The sequence below is a fragment of the Eucalyptus grandis genome, chromosome 7 (assembly GCF_016545825.1).
Source record: "Eucalyptus grandis isolate ANBG69807.140 chromosome 7, ASM1654582v1, whole genome shotgun sequence".
NCBI classification, from domain to species: Eukaryota; Viridiplantae; Streptophyta; class Magnoliopsida; order Myrtales; family Myrtaceae; genus Eucalyptus; species Eucalyptus grandis.
This window is the reverse complement of record NC_052618.1, coordinates 31,903,156-31,919,865: the sequence shown is the minus strand read 5'-3', so window position 1 is coordinate 31,919,865 and position 16,710 is coordinate 31,903,156. Positions and strand designations below refer to the sequence as shown.

The window sequence follows — 16,710 nt, the reverse complement described above, 5'->3', positions numbered from 1 at the left end:
TAAGATCGGAACTTAATTACACAAATTAATTAATTAATGCTCTTTCGGTATCTAATTTTATTTAAACCTTGAGTTTTGATCTTTTTAAAGGATTTTCATGCATTTTCAAGAGAATATACTCAAAAAACCATTTTTTAGGCCTTTTGCTAATTTTTAGAAACAAAATATTTTTTTTTTGTGATTTTTTGGTTTTTTCAAATTTAACATTAAAATAATTATATTATATTATATTTTTTAAAAAGGGATCCGGTCGGGTCTCTGTATCCGATCCGTACCGAAGCCAACCCAGATCCTCCGGCCCCGGTCTCAATGCATGGGCCCTCAATCATACTGGGCTCGGTACATTGAGCCCAATCCGGCCTGACAACAACAAAAAATCAAAAGAAAGACGAAGCGGCCCAACCCGAGAAACAAGCCCAAGTTCGTCTTAACACAAACCAAAGCCAATCCTACTAAAAAATGGCCTCAACTCTGCCACAAAAATGAACCGAACATGCTTGGTGATTCGTGCCCTACGTGAAACCCAAGTTTGGTTTTTTTTTTTTTTTTAAAACTCTAGCATCAGTACGAGCCGAGTCTAGCCATCACATGGCTACCGTGCATGACCACGGCTACCACCACCTTTCCTCCTTGCCGGCCGAGGATCGGTCTCTTGCGGAAACACGATGCAGACCAAAAAAATAAAGGACCAAACCAGAACATAGAAAGCGAAGGACTGCAACGGCGATCTATCAAAACGCATTTGACAAACCACGAACGCCAAAAGTGGACGAAAGACTAAGAACGAGCGCACACATTTCAGTCAGACATTTTGTCGAACGTACGGAGAGCGCCAGCTAAGAGGCAGTTATAAGCCCGCCCGAGACTCAGGCTCTTGCCGAAATCAACATACAATGAATGAGCGAGGCCCGACTTCAGTCAGCAAGTCTCGGTCGTAAACGAAAGACACGAACGTGCATCTAGCTTAAGCACTCCATCGAGCACGTGGCGTGCATCGGCGGAGGAACGAATAGAAGCTCAACCGGGATATTGGGCGAGGACCGAGGCCGACGGCAAAGGATAAACAGGGACCTAACAGCAACAAAGCGTAACATAGTGAGGTCGGAACTCGCACGAATTGGACAACGGTAGCCCAATCCGGCGAGCCCGAAACAGGGCACAAAGCAGAGCGCTTTCGCGCGTTCGGGTGAAGGGGTCCTACCCGGATCGTCGACGGCGACCAAAAGACAAGCCCGAGACGAGTCGGGATATGACCGGCCGTCCTCGTGTCGTCGAGCCAGGATCCTAGGGAAAGGCGGACTTACGCCAAGGTAAAAATCGGGGTCCCACCGGTGGCTTGGTGCCGGAAGAAACGGGAGCCGCGAAATTGGGGACACCCGCCGGGATTCGTCGGTCCCAAACTCTTTCTTTCGTCTGGGTCGCAGTCTCTCAGATCTCGCTCTCGTCGATCTCCCTCGCCCAAACTCACGGTCCCGCCACCTCTTCTTCTCTCACCCGATCGCCCCATTTATAGGTCGAAAGGCCGGTCGGCGGAGGCGCTTCGGACGCCGGTCCTTGGCCCCGCCTCTCTTGGCCGAATCGGCATCACATCGCCCGTCACATCCATCGCCGTCCGCCTCGTCTGCGCTGCTACTGTGCTCTGCGGTGTCCTTGTGGGCGTCAGCGAGAGGAGGAATAAAAAGGGGGAGACGACCGGGCCGGGGGACAGATGAGATATGAGCCTCGGCCCGGAGAAGGAAAGAGGAAAGAGGCCCCCCGGCCTTTCCGTTTTTCTTTCTCTTTTTTTTTTTTTTTAAATATATAAAATAATAATTTTTTTAAAATAATTCTATTTATTCGAATTGTAGTTAAATAAGGGAAAATGAATTAAATAATATAAAACTGAGTCGAAGCAAATAATACTAATACCTACGTGATATGCTATTTAGAGAAAACTTTTTTGCAAGTTACTGAAATTTATGTATTAATAGGGTGCCACATAGTTTTCTTGTAAATTGCATCTCTAGCACATGGGTGAAAGCCAATTAAATTTTGTGAGACGATTTGTATAATTCATCGTGAGATCGAGAGATTATTTTATGAGAAATTTTGGGGTTAAACACTACATGAGTTATTGAGTATAATTAAGGGTTGGAAAACGCTAAGAATATTCAAGACTTGAGTGCCTGTGATCTCTATTGTATCGCTTAATGTATAGTAAAATTCTTTATTACTCTCCTTGCGGACATAAGTTACCTGACCAAGTCATGTAAATCTGTTATTAAATTAATTTTCTTATTCAACCTATTGTATTATTTGATTGATTGCTTGGCGAAACAATTATCATAGGAAAGTTGATGTCCATTTTTGAGAAACAAGATCAACAATAAAAACTGTTTTGCCTCAAAACTTCTTCTCTATCTTCTTTGAATGTGTTTATTCGATTGTCTACACTTAATCACTTGATGTGTACTTTGTAGTTGCTAAACTAGGTCACAAACTTCAAAAGTAACTCCACTTTTTACTTGATCAAATTGTTTCATGAAATAAATAATCACTATAAGAAAAGCATTTTATACGGCAATAATATATTGCATGAGGTCACGACTTACTTGCGTAATTGTAGATCGTTAAAATAGTTTGTTATCGTGAAAAAAGATGATCGTTGGATATGAAAAGAAATGATTGTTGACATGAAGAGAAGTGATGGCCGATCATAAAAAATGATTATATTTGATCACGGAAAGTGGTAATGGTGGGGATAAGATACATATTCCCAAAAGGTTGTTGTTGATTGGTTGTTTGTAAATAGCACTAAATCATATTGTTCATCACAATGTTCAAATAACTTTTTTGTCACTCTCTCTTCTTCTCTTTTCACATGCTACTTTCATAACACATTTAGGCTACGTTTACTAGTATGAATTTCTAATCAAGATAAGACTAGATATGATAGGATATGATATGAAATTTATGAATTTTGCTATATCCTATCTATTGTTTGATAATTACAGTAATAAAGTTGAATATATTCATAACACATCATGTATATTGTTTGATATAAATGGCATATGAGTATAATTGAAGTAAATTTCACAAACAGAAATGATAAAAATCTTTTGTGGTGAAATCCAAGAGAGAAATTGAGTGTTTGTTGTTGAACTCTTTTCTCTGCAACTTTAGCATATATCCTTAAGGTATATTTGTTTAAAATGCGACCACAATAATAGTGAGGGCAAATAATACTTTAAGAATAGTGATCATCATTATACATCAAATCATTAGAGCATTATAAACTATTGCTCTATCTTTATCAGCAATCAAATTTGTCCAACAATCTTAAGGTAATATTATTCTCATGGAGATGTAGATAGTGGTCGCACTAAGCGCTCGGAATCTTGGACACATAAGTGTCACAACCTTCCCAGAGATGATCCACCGGGGGAAGGCTAATGAATTACTAAGTGTAGCATTGAGCACGAACTCTCCTAAGCCCTATCAATCGTAATTTGGTACTTGATTCGACTATGATATTTATCTTACCTTTTGGAGCCACCACTAATCAGTTATAAGTCAATTAGACACCCAAATAAATTATGGGAGTACATGTTACTTTGCGAACTAGAGATCCATCAATTTAGAAACTTGGCTACGTTAGATTAGTCTAACACATTTTCGGCACATTTTCTTTTTATTCCAAAAATGATTTATAGATAGTCTTTATCCATTTTATTTTAAGCCATTGACATATGAAGGGTGATTATATAGGTGTGCAATCAGGAAAATAACACCCAGTAATCAAAATGGTAAATATATTGTAGAAAATTTAAGAAACCTGGATTCACTAAGCCAAAGTGAAGCATGCCATTATCCATCACCACTAGCTTTTCTTCAAACTATTATTTAAGAAGATATGTAAATGAAATACATGAATGTTATGCATGATTGTGCATGATAAATTTTAAATGATATGTCATGGAATTAATTCTAAATGTTACCTATTAATTCTAAATGATCTACTAAATGCCATGTGATGTAGATATTTATGAAAAATGGTTAACCTAATTAATGCAATTTACATGAGACTTTCTAACATATTTTTGTTCTTTTCTTTATTCACTAACAAAAGACAAATGACCCTAAAAGTCTACAAATTAAATTAAATGATTCTAAATCTTGCATCTACATGATTAGTGAAATGCAACCTAAATCCTAGGTGTGAAATGACATGGTTTTATTTCTAAGATAATGCATGCATGTAATTCTAAATTAACTAACATGTATGGATGAAATAAGAAAAAACAATGTATTTATTCTAAAGTGTAAGCAATATATTTTAATTTTAATTTTTTTTTATAAAAATAGCAAATTTAAAACCTAAGACTCTAATGTGGCGTAGTGAATTATCTACCATCATTGAACCATATGCAATGTGAATGACGCAAGTGATGTAATTAATAATTAATATTATCTATGTGACTTAATTACTAGAAACCAATCTAGAATGCATGATTTTCCAAATGGCGAGCATTGCATGAGATGCGACTAACGAATCCTAAGTCCACATGCAATCTATCTGAAGCCTTAATGACCTTTTTTATTTGGTTTTTATTTATTTAATAAAACTATGGATTTCCCTAGATCTACATGAATTCTAAAATTAACAAACATCACTCTAAATATGAAAATCCTAAAATGTGAATCATAACTGCGCCCTAACCTCTAAATGTGCATGTGATGGTGACATGCAATGATGATTGATAATATTATGATGTATCAACATACACATTATGATTAGGATTTATCACATCATTAACAACATGCTAAATTGTGTCAATCATTAATTAAATCCACCATAGTAAACGGCTCAAGACAATAATAGAATCCCACCTTAATGTCTAAAGGTTCAAAAGCCTAATATGCCTTGGTTGATGCAAGGAAATAAGCGAGGGAGTTAGAACAACCTAAGGTTCTATCAACTAATAACATGCAATTAAGAACATACATTAAAACTAAATTATCATAGAAAGTTGAACACAACTCCACTTACCTGCACAAAACCAAACAAGACCGATGAAGAGGGACCCCAAGCAACTTGAGGAACACTATACTAGCCGTTCAATGCAGGCCAGTGGTGAAGCTTCCTTGAGGAGACCGGAACTAGCGAAATTGGAATAATACTGGGCAATGGTTGAAGAGCAATTGGGCTGAGGCCACGACAGATTGGTGGGCTCGTCGGCCTGCTAACGTGATGAAGGTTTCGTCCAAGAGACAGAAATTGCCAGAGCGTACACGAGCAGGTTGGACTTTTTTCGCGAACGTGGAACCCCGCGGCGGGGCTTGATATCGAGGTGCGATAGGAATACTGGGTGCTCGTCAGGTACAGTGTCGGGGCCTGTGATCGTCAGGTTCGCTGAAGATCACTGGGACTGCTGGAGACGCTGTAGGAATTCGTCTACACAACTGGAATTTCTGGGATCGCTGCAGGAACCACTGGACGCTTGGGAAGACCACCCGGACACATCGAAACTGCTGGCGAACAACTCCCAGGCGGCTGTGGAAACTTGCCATTTGCTTTTGCGCTATTTTCTATTTGGTGAGTAAACTTTTTTTAAGTCTGAAGTCGATAAACAATTGGATAAGTTCAACAATACTTTTTATGGAATTCCTGAGATCACGTCTTTCAATCTCGAATTTCTGATTTGATCGCTAATGGAGTTGTTGATAAGCATCATCCTTAGCACCAGACTGATAGAGAGCAGTGAATAACTCAGGTCATTGGTCATGTACGCTGGAAAATGAATAAAGCAGTCCTTTTCAACTTATTTCATAGAATCGCTTACCATCTGCACGGGTATGGAGGAAAATGGTGAAAGTTGTGGCTTGGGTTGGAAAGTTCTGCATGTAGCATATCAAAACAAAATTTAGTGGCTTTGCATAGACATTCGTTAATAATGTATGTCAAATTCATAGCCTCATGAAAGTTTGACCAAAATCTGACCAACGATTACTTCCTCATCTAATGTCTGTTCCACCCGATTTTTGTTGTGTTGGGATGTTGCGATCCCTACTGTAAAAAATGTGCTATCAAAGTTAGGAAAATCACTAAATTTTCTAACACTGAAAAACAGGCAACCGGTCCTGAAAAGTTAAAAACTAATTGCTGAATTTGGATGGAAATATGGATTCAAAAGATTCATTTTGGTGGTAGAACTTGTTTTCAAAATTTAAGATAAGTTTCCAGCCTTGTATCTCGCCGGTCAATGTTTAGTCCACTATTGGTCAATTTTAGGTCAAACTTAATGAATTTCAGAAAACCTGGGCAAAATTTGAGGTTACGTCATGGACTAAATCTAATCGTATAATACTTTTATTTTTGAAAAACGTATTGTAACAAAAGAAATAAATAAAATTGCTAGATAGCCATAATGCGGTTGCAAGATCATATTATTTCGGGCACAACACACATTGGGAAGAATAATAATGTGGTCGGACGGTTATTAGGCCAGTATTCAAACAGTGACCAATGACAAATGAACCTACTAGACTACACACTAAAATAGGCTCTGGTCTTGTCTCCCTTCCACATTCTTAAGCTTTTTAGGTTTATCTGTCGAGATCCTCTAAGAGAGGATAAAGAGAGGAAGACCGAGTCCTAGATTCGTGTGGATTCCTCTATATTGATTGGTTCAAAGATTGCGATTAGTTAAATCAGGTATGTGATTTCGATTCAAATTTTAAAGCTTTAGATTTTATCTAATAATTATAGATAGTTGATTATCTTACAATATGCTCTATAAGGCTACTGCAAAAGGGTTCCTACAATCATATCGAAGTTGCATTTGTCAAAGGCTACCTCCTCATGATTCGTCTCTTGCGTCCAACCCGGTACACCTCCTCCTCTGCCACTCTCGTCGGTTCACCGAACCGTACTCACTGAACTTAGAGTTCTAACTCAATCTCCCTCCTCCGCTGTCACGTTTCTCCTCTAACCTCAGGTCCCTTCCTGACTTGAGCCATCGACTCTGCAGACTTCCAACGATGGTGAGGCAACGAGAGTCAACAAGGGCTCCAAGTGCACTCGCTTTTACTATGGTGACTGCCAAACTCGATGATGGCATCGGCGACCAATGCTGGCCACACCTCTTCCCCTTCAATGCCCTTTTTATTCCTCTTATGCTTGAACACAAGATATTTTCTTTTGAATTTGGAACCCTTAATAATAAATTTTCAAATTCAATAATAAAAAGTGCCACATCAACACACCACATAAGCACCGTTTGCCACGTGGGTTATCACATAGGATAAAAAAAAATTGATGGTGACCATTTCAGTCCATCGAGTAAGAGTACCCACATTTTTCTTATGACAATTGAAAGTGGGCTCATTTTTGTTCACCGGCATAATTAAATTACTTGATTTTTCCTTTTAGATTAGGCCAATATGTAAATTATATTAAAGCCGACTTTCAAATTTGACGTCCATTTTCAAATGACCATTATTTCATTTCAATATAGAACAAGTAAAACGTTGTACAATATTAATGACTAAATTTCAAAATCTCCACACGGTTACCTAACAAATCTTCTATTTTGATAAGCCCATATCCTAGTCTTTGAAATTCATATCCATAGTCTCTATTAAGAATAGTCCAAATCTATGCCTCGAATCGGGCGTGTGCGCGAGCAAATAAGTAAATAGTTAAGCAAAGACTACATTGGACTTATCCTCTGAAATTTTGTAAGTTGGGGATAGAATTCAAAAACTCTCCACAGAAGAAGACATTTGTATTTGCAACAAATAAAAGTTAGCTTTGGAGAAAGGATTAATACTACCAAAAATACCCAAATTAATAGACATGTGATAAATTTACTTTAAATTAATTTTTTTAATCATGAAAAGTCCCAAACCGATATGTCTCTGACAAATTTAACCAAAACTAATATTTTGACCACAAACAACTCCAAATTAATATAGTTGTAACAAATTTATAATCCATTAGCTTACATTGAATTAGATTGATATCACGAAAAATCATAACCCGGTACACTTGTGACAAATCAATGATAAAATCCCAAACAATACACCCGTCATTTACTACACATCATCTAATTCAATAATTTCATAGTAAAAATCAATGAAAACTAACAGATAGTAAATTTGTCATAGGTGTATTATATTGGGGTTTTTTTATTAAAAAATTAATTTTAAATAAATTTATTATTAATATATCATGAGATTTTTTCGTGGTATAAATCTCGTAGAAATTGATTGAATTTCTAGAAGAGCAACTCACGGTATCAGTGTCACCAGGAGGATTAGAGACGAGTGAAGTGACTTCAATCTCCAAAAGTGGGAAGGGGAAAATTGGCACGTTTTTGGTTTGACACTTGATGTACGTATGCGCCTCTCAGAGATCGTTTCCTGGACCTTTTACTGTTCCAAGGAACAAGGAGGCCCTTGTGTTGGAATGCTATGGGTCCATTGGAGGGATAATCACTCGGGAAGTCGATTTCACGGGACAAACCAACGACCTGGAACTTGAAACTTTTGCTAGTGTTTTCTGATTTGCTGTATAATTCAAAAGATTTCTATCAATTCTGCTGATTCTTTGTGTTTGAATAGTTGTAAACATGGAACTTTTTCTGTGAAATTTCATTGCAGTTTGTTAGTATAGAAAGTTGATGAAGCCAGAGACGTGTTTCCCGGGAGAGTTGGAATGTGAAAACAACGACTACTTATGTGTTTATTTTTTGTTGCTTGGAAAACAACTTGGAACGTATTCCCACCTTAATAAATTTGCATTAGAGGCAAGGTGTGGCCCGATAGGCACTTCCTTCTGAGTCCGGAGGCAGAGATGGCGAATCATATTCTCCTTCGTTGTTCCTGGGCTGACTGTTTTGGGTGGCCTCTTATGCTTTCATCCGGCTAACTTGGGTTACATGATCGGAGGATCCATTGAGCATGAATTATGGAATTGCAGGGCCCCCATTTGCCTGGGCATTAAGAAATAACTCTTCCATCACTCACTCCGGTTCTTGGTTGATTTGGAAAGAACATAAGAAGAGAGCCAAGGAATGAAGATGCCTGTTTTGGTGATTATTGAGGATTGCTGAAAGATGTCACATTTTTTGGTATAGTGGAAACTTGTGCAAGCAAATGTTTGGATTGACGTTGTTGATGCTTTATCCTGTAACCGAGCTCGTTTTTGGTTATCTGAGTTTACTTTTAATATAGGTTTGCACCCCCCTTGGTACCCCTATACTAGTTTATCTTTTATCCAGCAAAAGAAGAGTAACTTCGAGATGTTTTCTGAATTCTGGTCCATGTATGAAGGAGGGCCCAACTCTTCTGGTTTTTTATGTTATTACCCAAAATGACTGTGCCCAAAACAACTTGATAGGCAATGAGACAATTAGATTGGCCGTCAAATCGGTCCATAATTTCCTCTGTGGCCAATACCCTCTGCATCATTCCACCGAGCCTGGTAAGTGAGAAGTGAGCTGATCAATATACCCCTTAACAGTATCACCTTTTAGTCGAGTCATGTAAACAACATTTTCGTGTATTCATGAATTGTTTTGATTGTACTTGAAGAGATAATTAAAGGATTTGTTCCCTTATTTTGGCCAGTGACAAAGATCTCGTATCTGAGAAGATTAAAAATGCGGTGACATTAAAAATCCCAATGATTCTGTTCCAAATTCAGTACTACTAAAAACGTTACTTGTTATCAGGCACTCCTGATATGAAATGATATTTAGCTCATTAGGACCGTCTGTGCATTGTGAGCACCTCACGATGATATTGACAAGATGCCTTGTTGTTCATTTGGTTAATGGATCTTTACATTCTGCCTACTGATATATGAACATTGTTCTGTTTTTTCTGTATCCCTATATGCCTGGTAGATTGAGCTTAAAATGTAAACTGCAGTGAGCAGAAGTGTGTTTGAAGTGAAAAATATGCCGCTGAAAATGGCCTATCAACCCCAAAAAATGTTCTGCTTCCAAAGACAGGTTTTATGCATGCTTGCAGGAGTTGCGGGCATCTCTGGGTTCAGGTTGTCTTAATTTTGCATCTGTTTTGACTGAGGGAGTGGGGTTTATAAATCTAATGGAGGCATACAATATGGACCTCGAAGGTTCCACATAAATTGATCCCACAGTTTTACTCAGTATCATTTGTTACCAGGATTCCTTCGAGTCAAAACTTTCTAATGCTGAAGAAAATCATCAGTTTTTTCATGTGGAACTTGAGAAGCTGTATCTGAATAGGCAGTTGGTTCAAGATTTGACATGATAAATGAGGCGTAAGTCCTGTTATTTCTCAAAATATGAATTGTCCTATGGAATATAAGGAAAATGAAATTACAGTTTTCTCCTTTAGGGAATAATATAGGGGATAAAATCATCTTGAATTCTTCTATTACTGAAGAGGAGAACATCCATAAATTGTAGTCCCTATATATTGGGCTGAATTGGAACAAAAACAGTATGGCAAATCTCGTTTCAGGGAAAGAAAGACAAAAAAAATACTACTAGGTATCTCCAATATCAATGTTAGAATATAAATGTGCGCGGAAGCATGGTATAGTTTATATTTGATAGAGGATGGACAAGGGAGTAGGATAGGATATTTTGATAAGGTTTATGGGACAACGATAATTTCACTAGTTTATGAAAATAATTTTACAATAGTTGAAGGAGGTGTTGGTGAGGGAGTTGTGTGGTTTTTATGGTTAGCTCCCTTACCCAAAACATGGAGCACTTGCTACTTTATATAGCTGCCAAAGTTGGTGGACTCTAAAAATGAAACTTCTAGACACATGAGCTTGTAGACAATTCTAGAGACTTCTCTTACATGTTGGACATTTTCCTCTTTCTTCTAGAAAATTCATCTAGGGAATTCTAGACAATTCTAGAAGTTTACCAACTCTAGGAAATTCTAGAAAATTGATCACCATTTCCAACACAATGACTAGTGGAAGTCCTGTCTGTTGTCCCTTCCAGCTTGAGTGAGCTTCTTTCCCCTATTGCAGTTTATAATGTGACCATTGGCTACAAGTAGCATTGTCCATCTTTCATGGACAAAGCATTTGGAGCGGACCCGCAGAAGTTCATGTGCAAGTGTGACATGTCTGCCTCGATGACATCCCCACATCAGAAAATGATGTCACCTCTTCGCTGATGGACACAATCAGTTGCACGACCATTCTGAGGGCTAATCCAGGAGCAGAAAAGAATCTTGATGGTGAATTGCCTTTTGCTTGCTCTTGGAGTTATTCTGACTGGCATATGTACATATCTCATACTTTTCTTCCATTTGTAATCCAGGATCTGCAGAAAAAGGCCAATTGCTGGCTCTTGTCATTACTGGTGCAATTTTGCCAAGTATTGATCAGGAAAAATCGACATCTGCAATTTCTTCCTCCATTAATTATTGTCAACATGTAATTTGTCTCTAGATGACTGGATTTACTGATTAGTTTTATTGAGGAGTACTCTTTTACTAATGAGGCACATTGACAGGATATGTTTTCTTCATATAGATGATTTCGTCTTTCTGAGTTACTGCTGTCTGGTCTTCCATTTGGCTTATGCAGCTTTCATCTTTTGTCAGACTCAGACATTTCTCGTGAACATAATGAGCTCTAAACACAATTCAATGAAAATTTAACTATTCTGTCCTAGGTACTAACTTCTGCTTTTGGGAAGAACCTGAACCATACCGTTTCCATATAACAGGTCAGTTTTATGTCAGTGATCTGAACTTGTTTAATCAGCATATGGAACTATACACGAGCAACCAAAACAACGAATTATTACTTAATCTTTGAATATTGAGGACTTTCCATCCTATCCTGTACTTTCAATTGTCCATCAAACCTGCAAAGATCTATCTATTTAGCAATGCAACAAGAGAGAGTTTCATCATAGGTTTTGACGTGCCACATGGTTGCAGTTGTTAATGAGACTTAGTTAGGCTCATGGATTTATAATCTTAGCTCCGAGTTTAAGATCAACAAGGAAAGTATCTTGGCAACATATAATCCCTGGAAGATTGTTATTAGAAGGGACACGTCAATGATTATAAGAGTGACCACCTTCGACTATCATATGTCAGCCAATCCAGCTTGGATGGATCGTTTTTTAGCATTTCGTAGGAAAGTAAAATGTGAAAAGGTTGTACTTTCGTCCTTAACATCAATTTGGGATTGAAGAATTCCTGTCCAAAGCTGATAAAGGCCTTTATAATTGAAAGCTGCATTTAATAATGATTATTCAACAAATCGAATGCCAAATGTTGATGTCTTCCGCTTTATTGAAGAGAGAAAGCAAGGCAAATGGAGGTCCACCACACATCCCTCTTAGGAAGAAAAACACTTAGCAACAATTCTCTATAGCTACATCGGGGCACCATTGCAATTGGTGGGAGGCTTTATAATCCTCTGAAGCACCACTAGCCTTGATCTCTGGATATTGCAGCTGCACATATCGACATCCTTTCCCAGTCCTTTGGCGTCCTTCATGAAGTCTCTCAGCTTCTTCTTAATGTCTGCTATTCCGAGCTTTACTGCCTCTGCTCCCGCCTCAATTGGAAAATCAGCTTTCTGCAAGAGGCTCTTCATCTGTACCTCCAAAGGGTCAATCATAATTCTCATTTTATCCAGGTCCTTGAGATGAGAGCAACAAAGATACTGGCCTGTAGAGATTTTAGTTGTGAGAAATTATTCATGTAATCGTGGTGACTTCTCTTTCAGACTCTCTTGCATTTTGGACTACTAGACATTTTTCGCATCATTGTAGCTACTTAAAAATCAAGCCAGCCTCGCAATGTTCATTATGTTAGATGCGAAGACCTCAAGGAAAAAATATGGTTGTTGACTTGGTTTGATGAAATTACGGGGACAGTCACTGTAATTACAAAAAGGGAGGGAAAAGCTTTGTAGCACTCACTTGCATCGAGGTGATCACCTCCTCCCGTCTCTTCAGTGCTTCTTCACAATTCTTCCAAAGGGAGTCAATCCACTTGCCAATCACATCCATGGCCGTTGCAGCCGCTAGGGCAACAACAACTGGCGGAGAAGCCACCGTAGCAGCTGTGACAGAATAGATTAGAATGGCTGCGAAAGTTACAACTGGTATCATGCTTGAGATTTTCCTCCACATCTGTATGCTCTTAAGCTTCTTCTCAATCTTCTTCTTCTTGATCCACAACTTCTTGAGCATGAACTTCTGTAGCTTGTAAATTGTCTGAAAGAGCTCAAAGAACTCCCTGGTGAAAGGGTCTCCGGTCTCCTTGAATTTTGTCAGTTCCTCCAAGATTTTTGAGTAACTAAATTTATCCGAGGTCTTTGCATCAGTTTCTCGTGAAACAGAAAAGCATGCATAGTCCACACCAACTTAACCTTGTAATGTTAGGATATCAAACTCTAGGTATCAACTCAATCTCATTGGCATGTTAGGATATGAAGTTGAATGCAAATGCACGGAGAAAATAGGGGAGATTGAATGAGTTAGCCAATAAATGAAAACAGTGAGCAAGAATCAATATACTAAGATACATGTGCTCGAAATGAAGTTCCTTGAGAACTGAGATACATGTACCTGCAACAGCCCTCCCCATCTTCTTCTTCAAAGCAATGAAGGGCGGTGAAAATCTGCAAATGGGCATCGCGCACATGCTTCAAGCAATTCTCAAGGGAAGCACAGAAATCAAGGGTGGGCAAGCTGTCATTGAAGTAGTCTTGTACAAGCTTGAACAGCTCTTCATTTCTCCAGATATCTTTCTTGCTATCCAAGATGACTTTGACCACTTCCTGGTTCATCTCCAATAGGCACTCGGTTATCTCTTTCAGAGAATCCAGTGAGAGAGCTCCGACATCAACCCTGGAAGAAAGAGTGCTGAGGACTTTGTCTGTCCTCGCTTGGAGGTTTGCGTTGAAGGTTTGCAGATCAGGGTCGGACTCACACGCTGCTCCATCCATGGGAGGGTTTCTTCTGGTGTTGGAGTTTGCCATTGACCTTAAGGAGAGATCATGCAAAAAGAGAGGGTGAGTACGCTAAAAGGAAAAGAAATGAAGCTGTTGCAGAAGTTTATCTCCCTATTAGAATTTCAGAGCATGCAAAAAAGACAGTGAAAGGAAGAGAATGGGAAGGAATTCCGAATTATGTCAGAAGATAGAAAAGCAATGATGCGAGACCAATGTTAAATAGGATAGGAAAGAGTGCTGGCCCAAAACAAGCAATTATATCAAAACTCAGAGCCAGAAAACGATACTCTACTTCGAGAACCGAGTCTGTCTAGGATGATGAATATAGCCAATTACAATGCATGGATTTGATGAGATTCACTCCACTCTCACATGGATGAGTGACATTTTATGTGAGAAAACATAGTATATGATTTGATACTGGGGTCACTATTGGTTTAATAAGCAAAAAGCACATATATTCACTAAATGACTTGAGTTTTTTTTTTTTTTAATCGGTTTTACTCTATTCCTACTCTAATTCTTACTCTTAGACTTTTGTCATATCTTCTTACAGGAGTGTAAAAGTCGAAACTTATATCTAAAACTACATCGTTCCTAACCAAACTTGAGGTGGGGATTCGAATCTCCCAACTCTCTCTTCCCATGTGGCCATTGGGGCAAACCCCAGTGGTTTCATATGCTATATTTGAGTAGCTAAAAAGACGTAGAATTCACAATTTTGTTTTTAGGGGCAATCACTTAACGGTAATAAATAAAGGGTCCACAAAAAAATTAAAATTTTTAAAAGTTTTGTCTTTATCGTCTTGAGAAAAAGAGTTATATCATAACTGATTTTTGAAGTTCAATCCACAAAAGAATTTGTCGATTGAGAAAACTAGAGAATTAAAAACAAAAAACGACTTAACAAATCTCGTTGACCTTTTATGAATTTTCTATCCAATTATTTGGATTGGATACCACTTTAAAAAAAAAAAAGGTTGGAACTTTCACACAAGATATAGACTTCATAATTGAGGAAAATGTCATACAAGAATACCAAAAGTTATTATCATCAAGTAAGTAAGAAGACAAGAAAATATGCAATTTCTCACAAAATACCATTTGGAATGTTTGTCCCAAACCAAGAAAAATTCAATTCACTTCACAAACTGACATGCGCATCCACCGACCACGATGTGCTAGTGACCAAGCCGGCTAAACATAAACTCAGATGGAAAAACGAAAGGAATGAAATCTATACGATGTTTGATCTAAATATTCATTATCGTTGGGCTCACATAACAAAAGGCGGGCGAGCATAAGTGTCCACCTCTTGCCTATGTATCAGGTGATTTTTAAGTGCTTAGATCATGAAGACGCCCCAAAAGAAATCATTTCTAGGGTTTGTCCGAGAGTCATCCCATCGAAATGGGCTAATACATACATTTTCAACCACAACAAAGGAGTTCTTGAGTTAGGCTTTATGTGATAATCAAGCGTGGTCATGATTTTTAAAAAAAATTATGAGCGCCTTGTCTTATTCGTAGCCTGCATGGTAATCAACAGAAAGTTAAGATACCACAATCTGTATAAGATCTAAAATCATAACAGGAATACAATCCAACAAGCTACATAACTAACTCTTTTTGCACCATTGAATATAAATTAGATTTTTCCTTACCTAAATGATATGCTTCTTGCAATTGACTGCTACGGGGCAGAGAACTTCACAGAGAGAGAGAGAGAGAGAGAGAGAGAGAGAGAGAGAGAGAGAGATTGTTGAATGAGAGAGAGAGAGAGCTTGTTGAATGTTATGAAGATGAAGCACCCTCTCGTATGATTTTTATAGATCTTGATTCAATGATAAATTTGATTGCAACCACATAGATGGTGTGTGGAAGAAGCTAAATGTTAGGCAATGTTACCTAGAATGCTCATGCCACGTCAGTATTTCCTATTCCTGAGAAAATACCAAGAAGGTAGATTTAGAACCGATCCGTTAACACCCAATCTATTCGGTGCCATATTTGTATAGAGATTTGCAATGCAGATTATTTGGTGAGACAAACATTATGATACTTCCGTATTTATTATAGGACAATAACCTAGATATCATGCGGATTACCCCTTTAGCTATCGGATACTTGCCATCATAAAATCTTGATAGCCGATTTTCCTTTTGTGTTAACTAAATTGTGTTAGAGATAGAAAATGTTGTTGTATCATACCTCTTTTTATTTTTCCCAGAGAGATTACCTCTTACATCTTCTAGGTAAATATGCTTTGCATCTTTCATATTCTAAAATTGGAATTTAGCATGTTATATTTTATCAAAAGAAAAGGTTATGTTGGTGCGTGTCAGGTGACTCTCAATCTTCTAAGTGCCCACATGAGCCCTTAACCTATGAAGCCAAAAAAAAAAAAAAAAATCCTACTTGGAGCTTCACTTGGGTGCCCATATCAAATAATAGTTTGGCTTGTAAATCATATTAATTGATTGTTTTCACTAAGACACATCCATCGGAGCTTTTTAAAAATCTTTTATTGAAATTTCAATTGACCTCTTCAACGTCACCTTGAGTTTGAGAGAGATGTTGGAGATATTAATCTTCTTTGATTGATTGTAATTGATTTTATTTGGTATTGTAATATTTCATTGCTTTAGATATTTGTCTAAACAATTTATAAATAGGCTCTTGTATCATCAATATTATTCATATAGAAATATACGGAAATTCTCTTTTCCGCTTTAT

At 37.8% G+C, this 16,710-nt stretch overlaps 1 protein-coding gene across 1 annotated transcript; it reads right to left on the bottom strand.

The window, feature by feature from the left end:
- Positions 1-12,385: 12,385 nt before the first annotated feature.
- LOC104430225 (UPF0496 protein At4g34320) lies at positions 12,386-14,002 on the bottom strand. The gene is made up of 3 exons (XM_039317729.1): positions 13,590-14,002; positions 12,939-13,317; positions 12,386-12,610 (listed from the first exon to the last, which is right to left on the bottom strand). The coding sequence occupies exons 1-3, from the start codon at positions 14,000-14,002 to the stop codon at positions 12,386-12,388; spliced, it is 1,017 nt and encodes a 338-aa protein (XP_039173663.1).
- Positions 14,003-16,710: the final 2,708 nt, after the last annotated feature.

What these genes read in the sequence shown, in the direction of transcription:
- LOC104430225 (XM_039317729.1), bottom strand. Translation starts at nt 14,002, where the DNA reads ATGGCAAACTCCAACACCAGAAGAAACCCTCCCATGGATGGAGCAGCG. An exon ending in GATGGGGAGGGCTGTTGCAG is followed by an intron (nt 13,318 to 13,589) that starts GTACATGTATCT and finishes GGATAAATTTAG; the next exon opens with TTACTCAAAAATCTTGGAGG. An exon ending in AGGTGATCACCTCGATGCAA is followed by an intron (nt 12,611 to 12,938) that starts GTGAGTGCTACA and finishes TTGGAGGTACAG; the next exon opens with ATGAAGAGCCTCTTGCAGAA.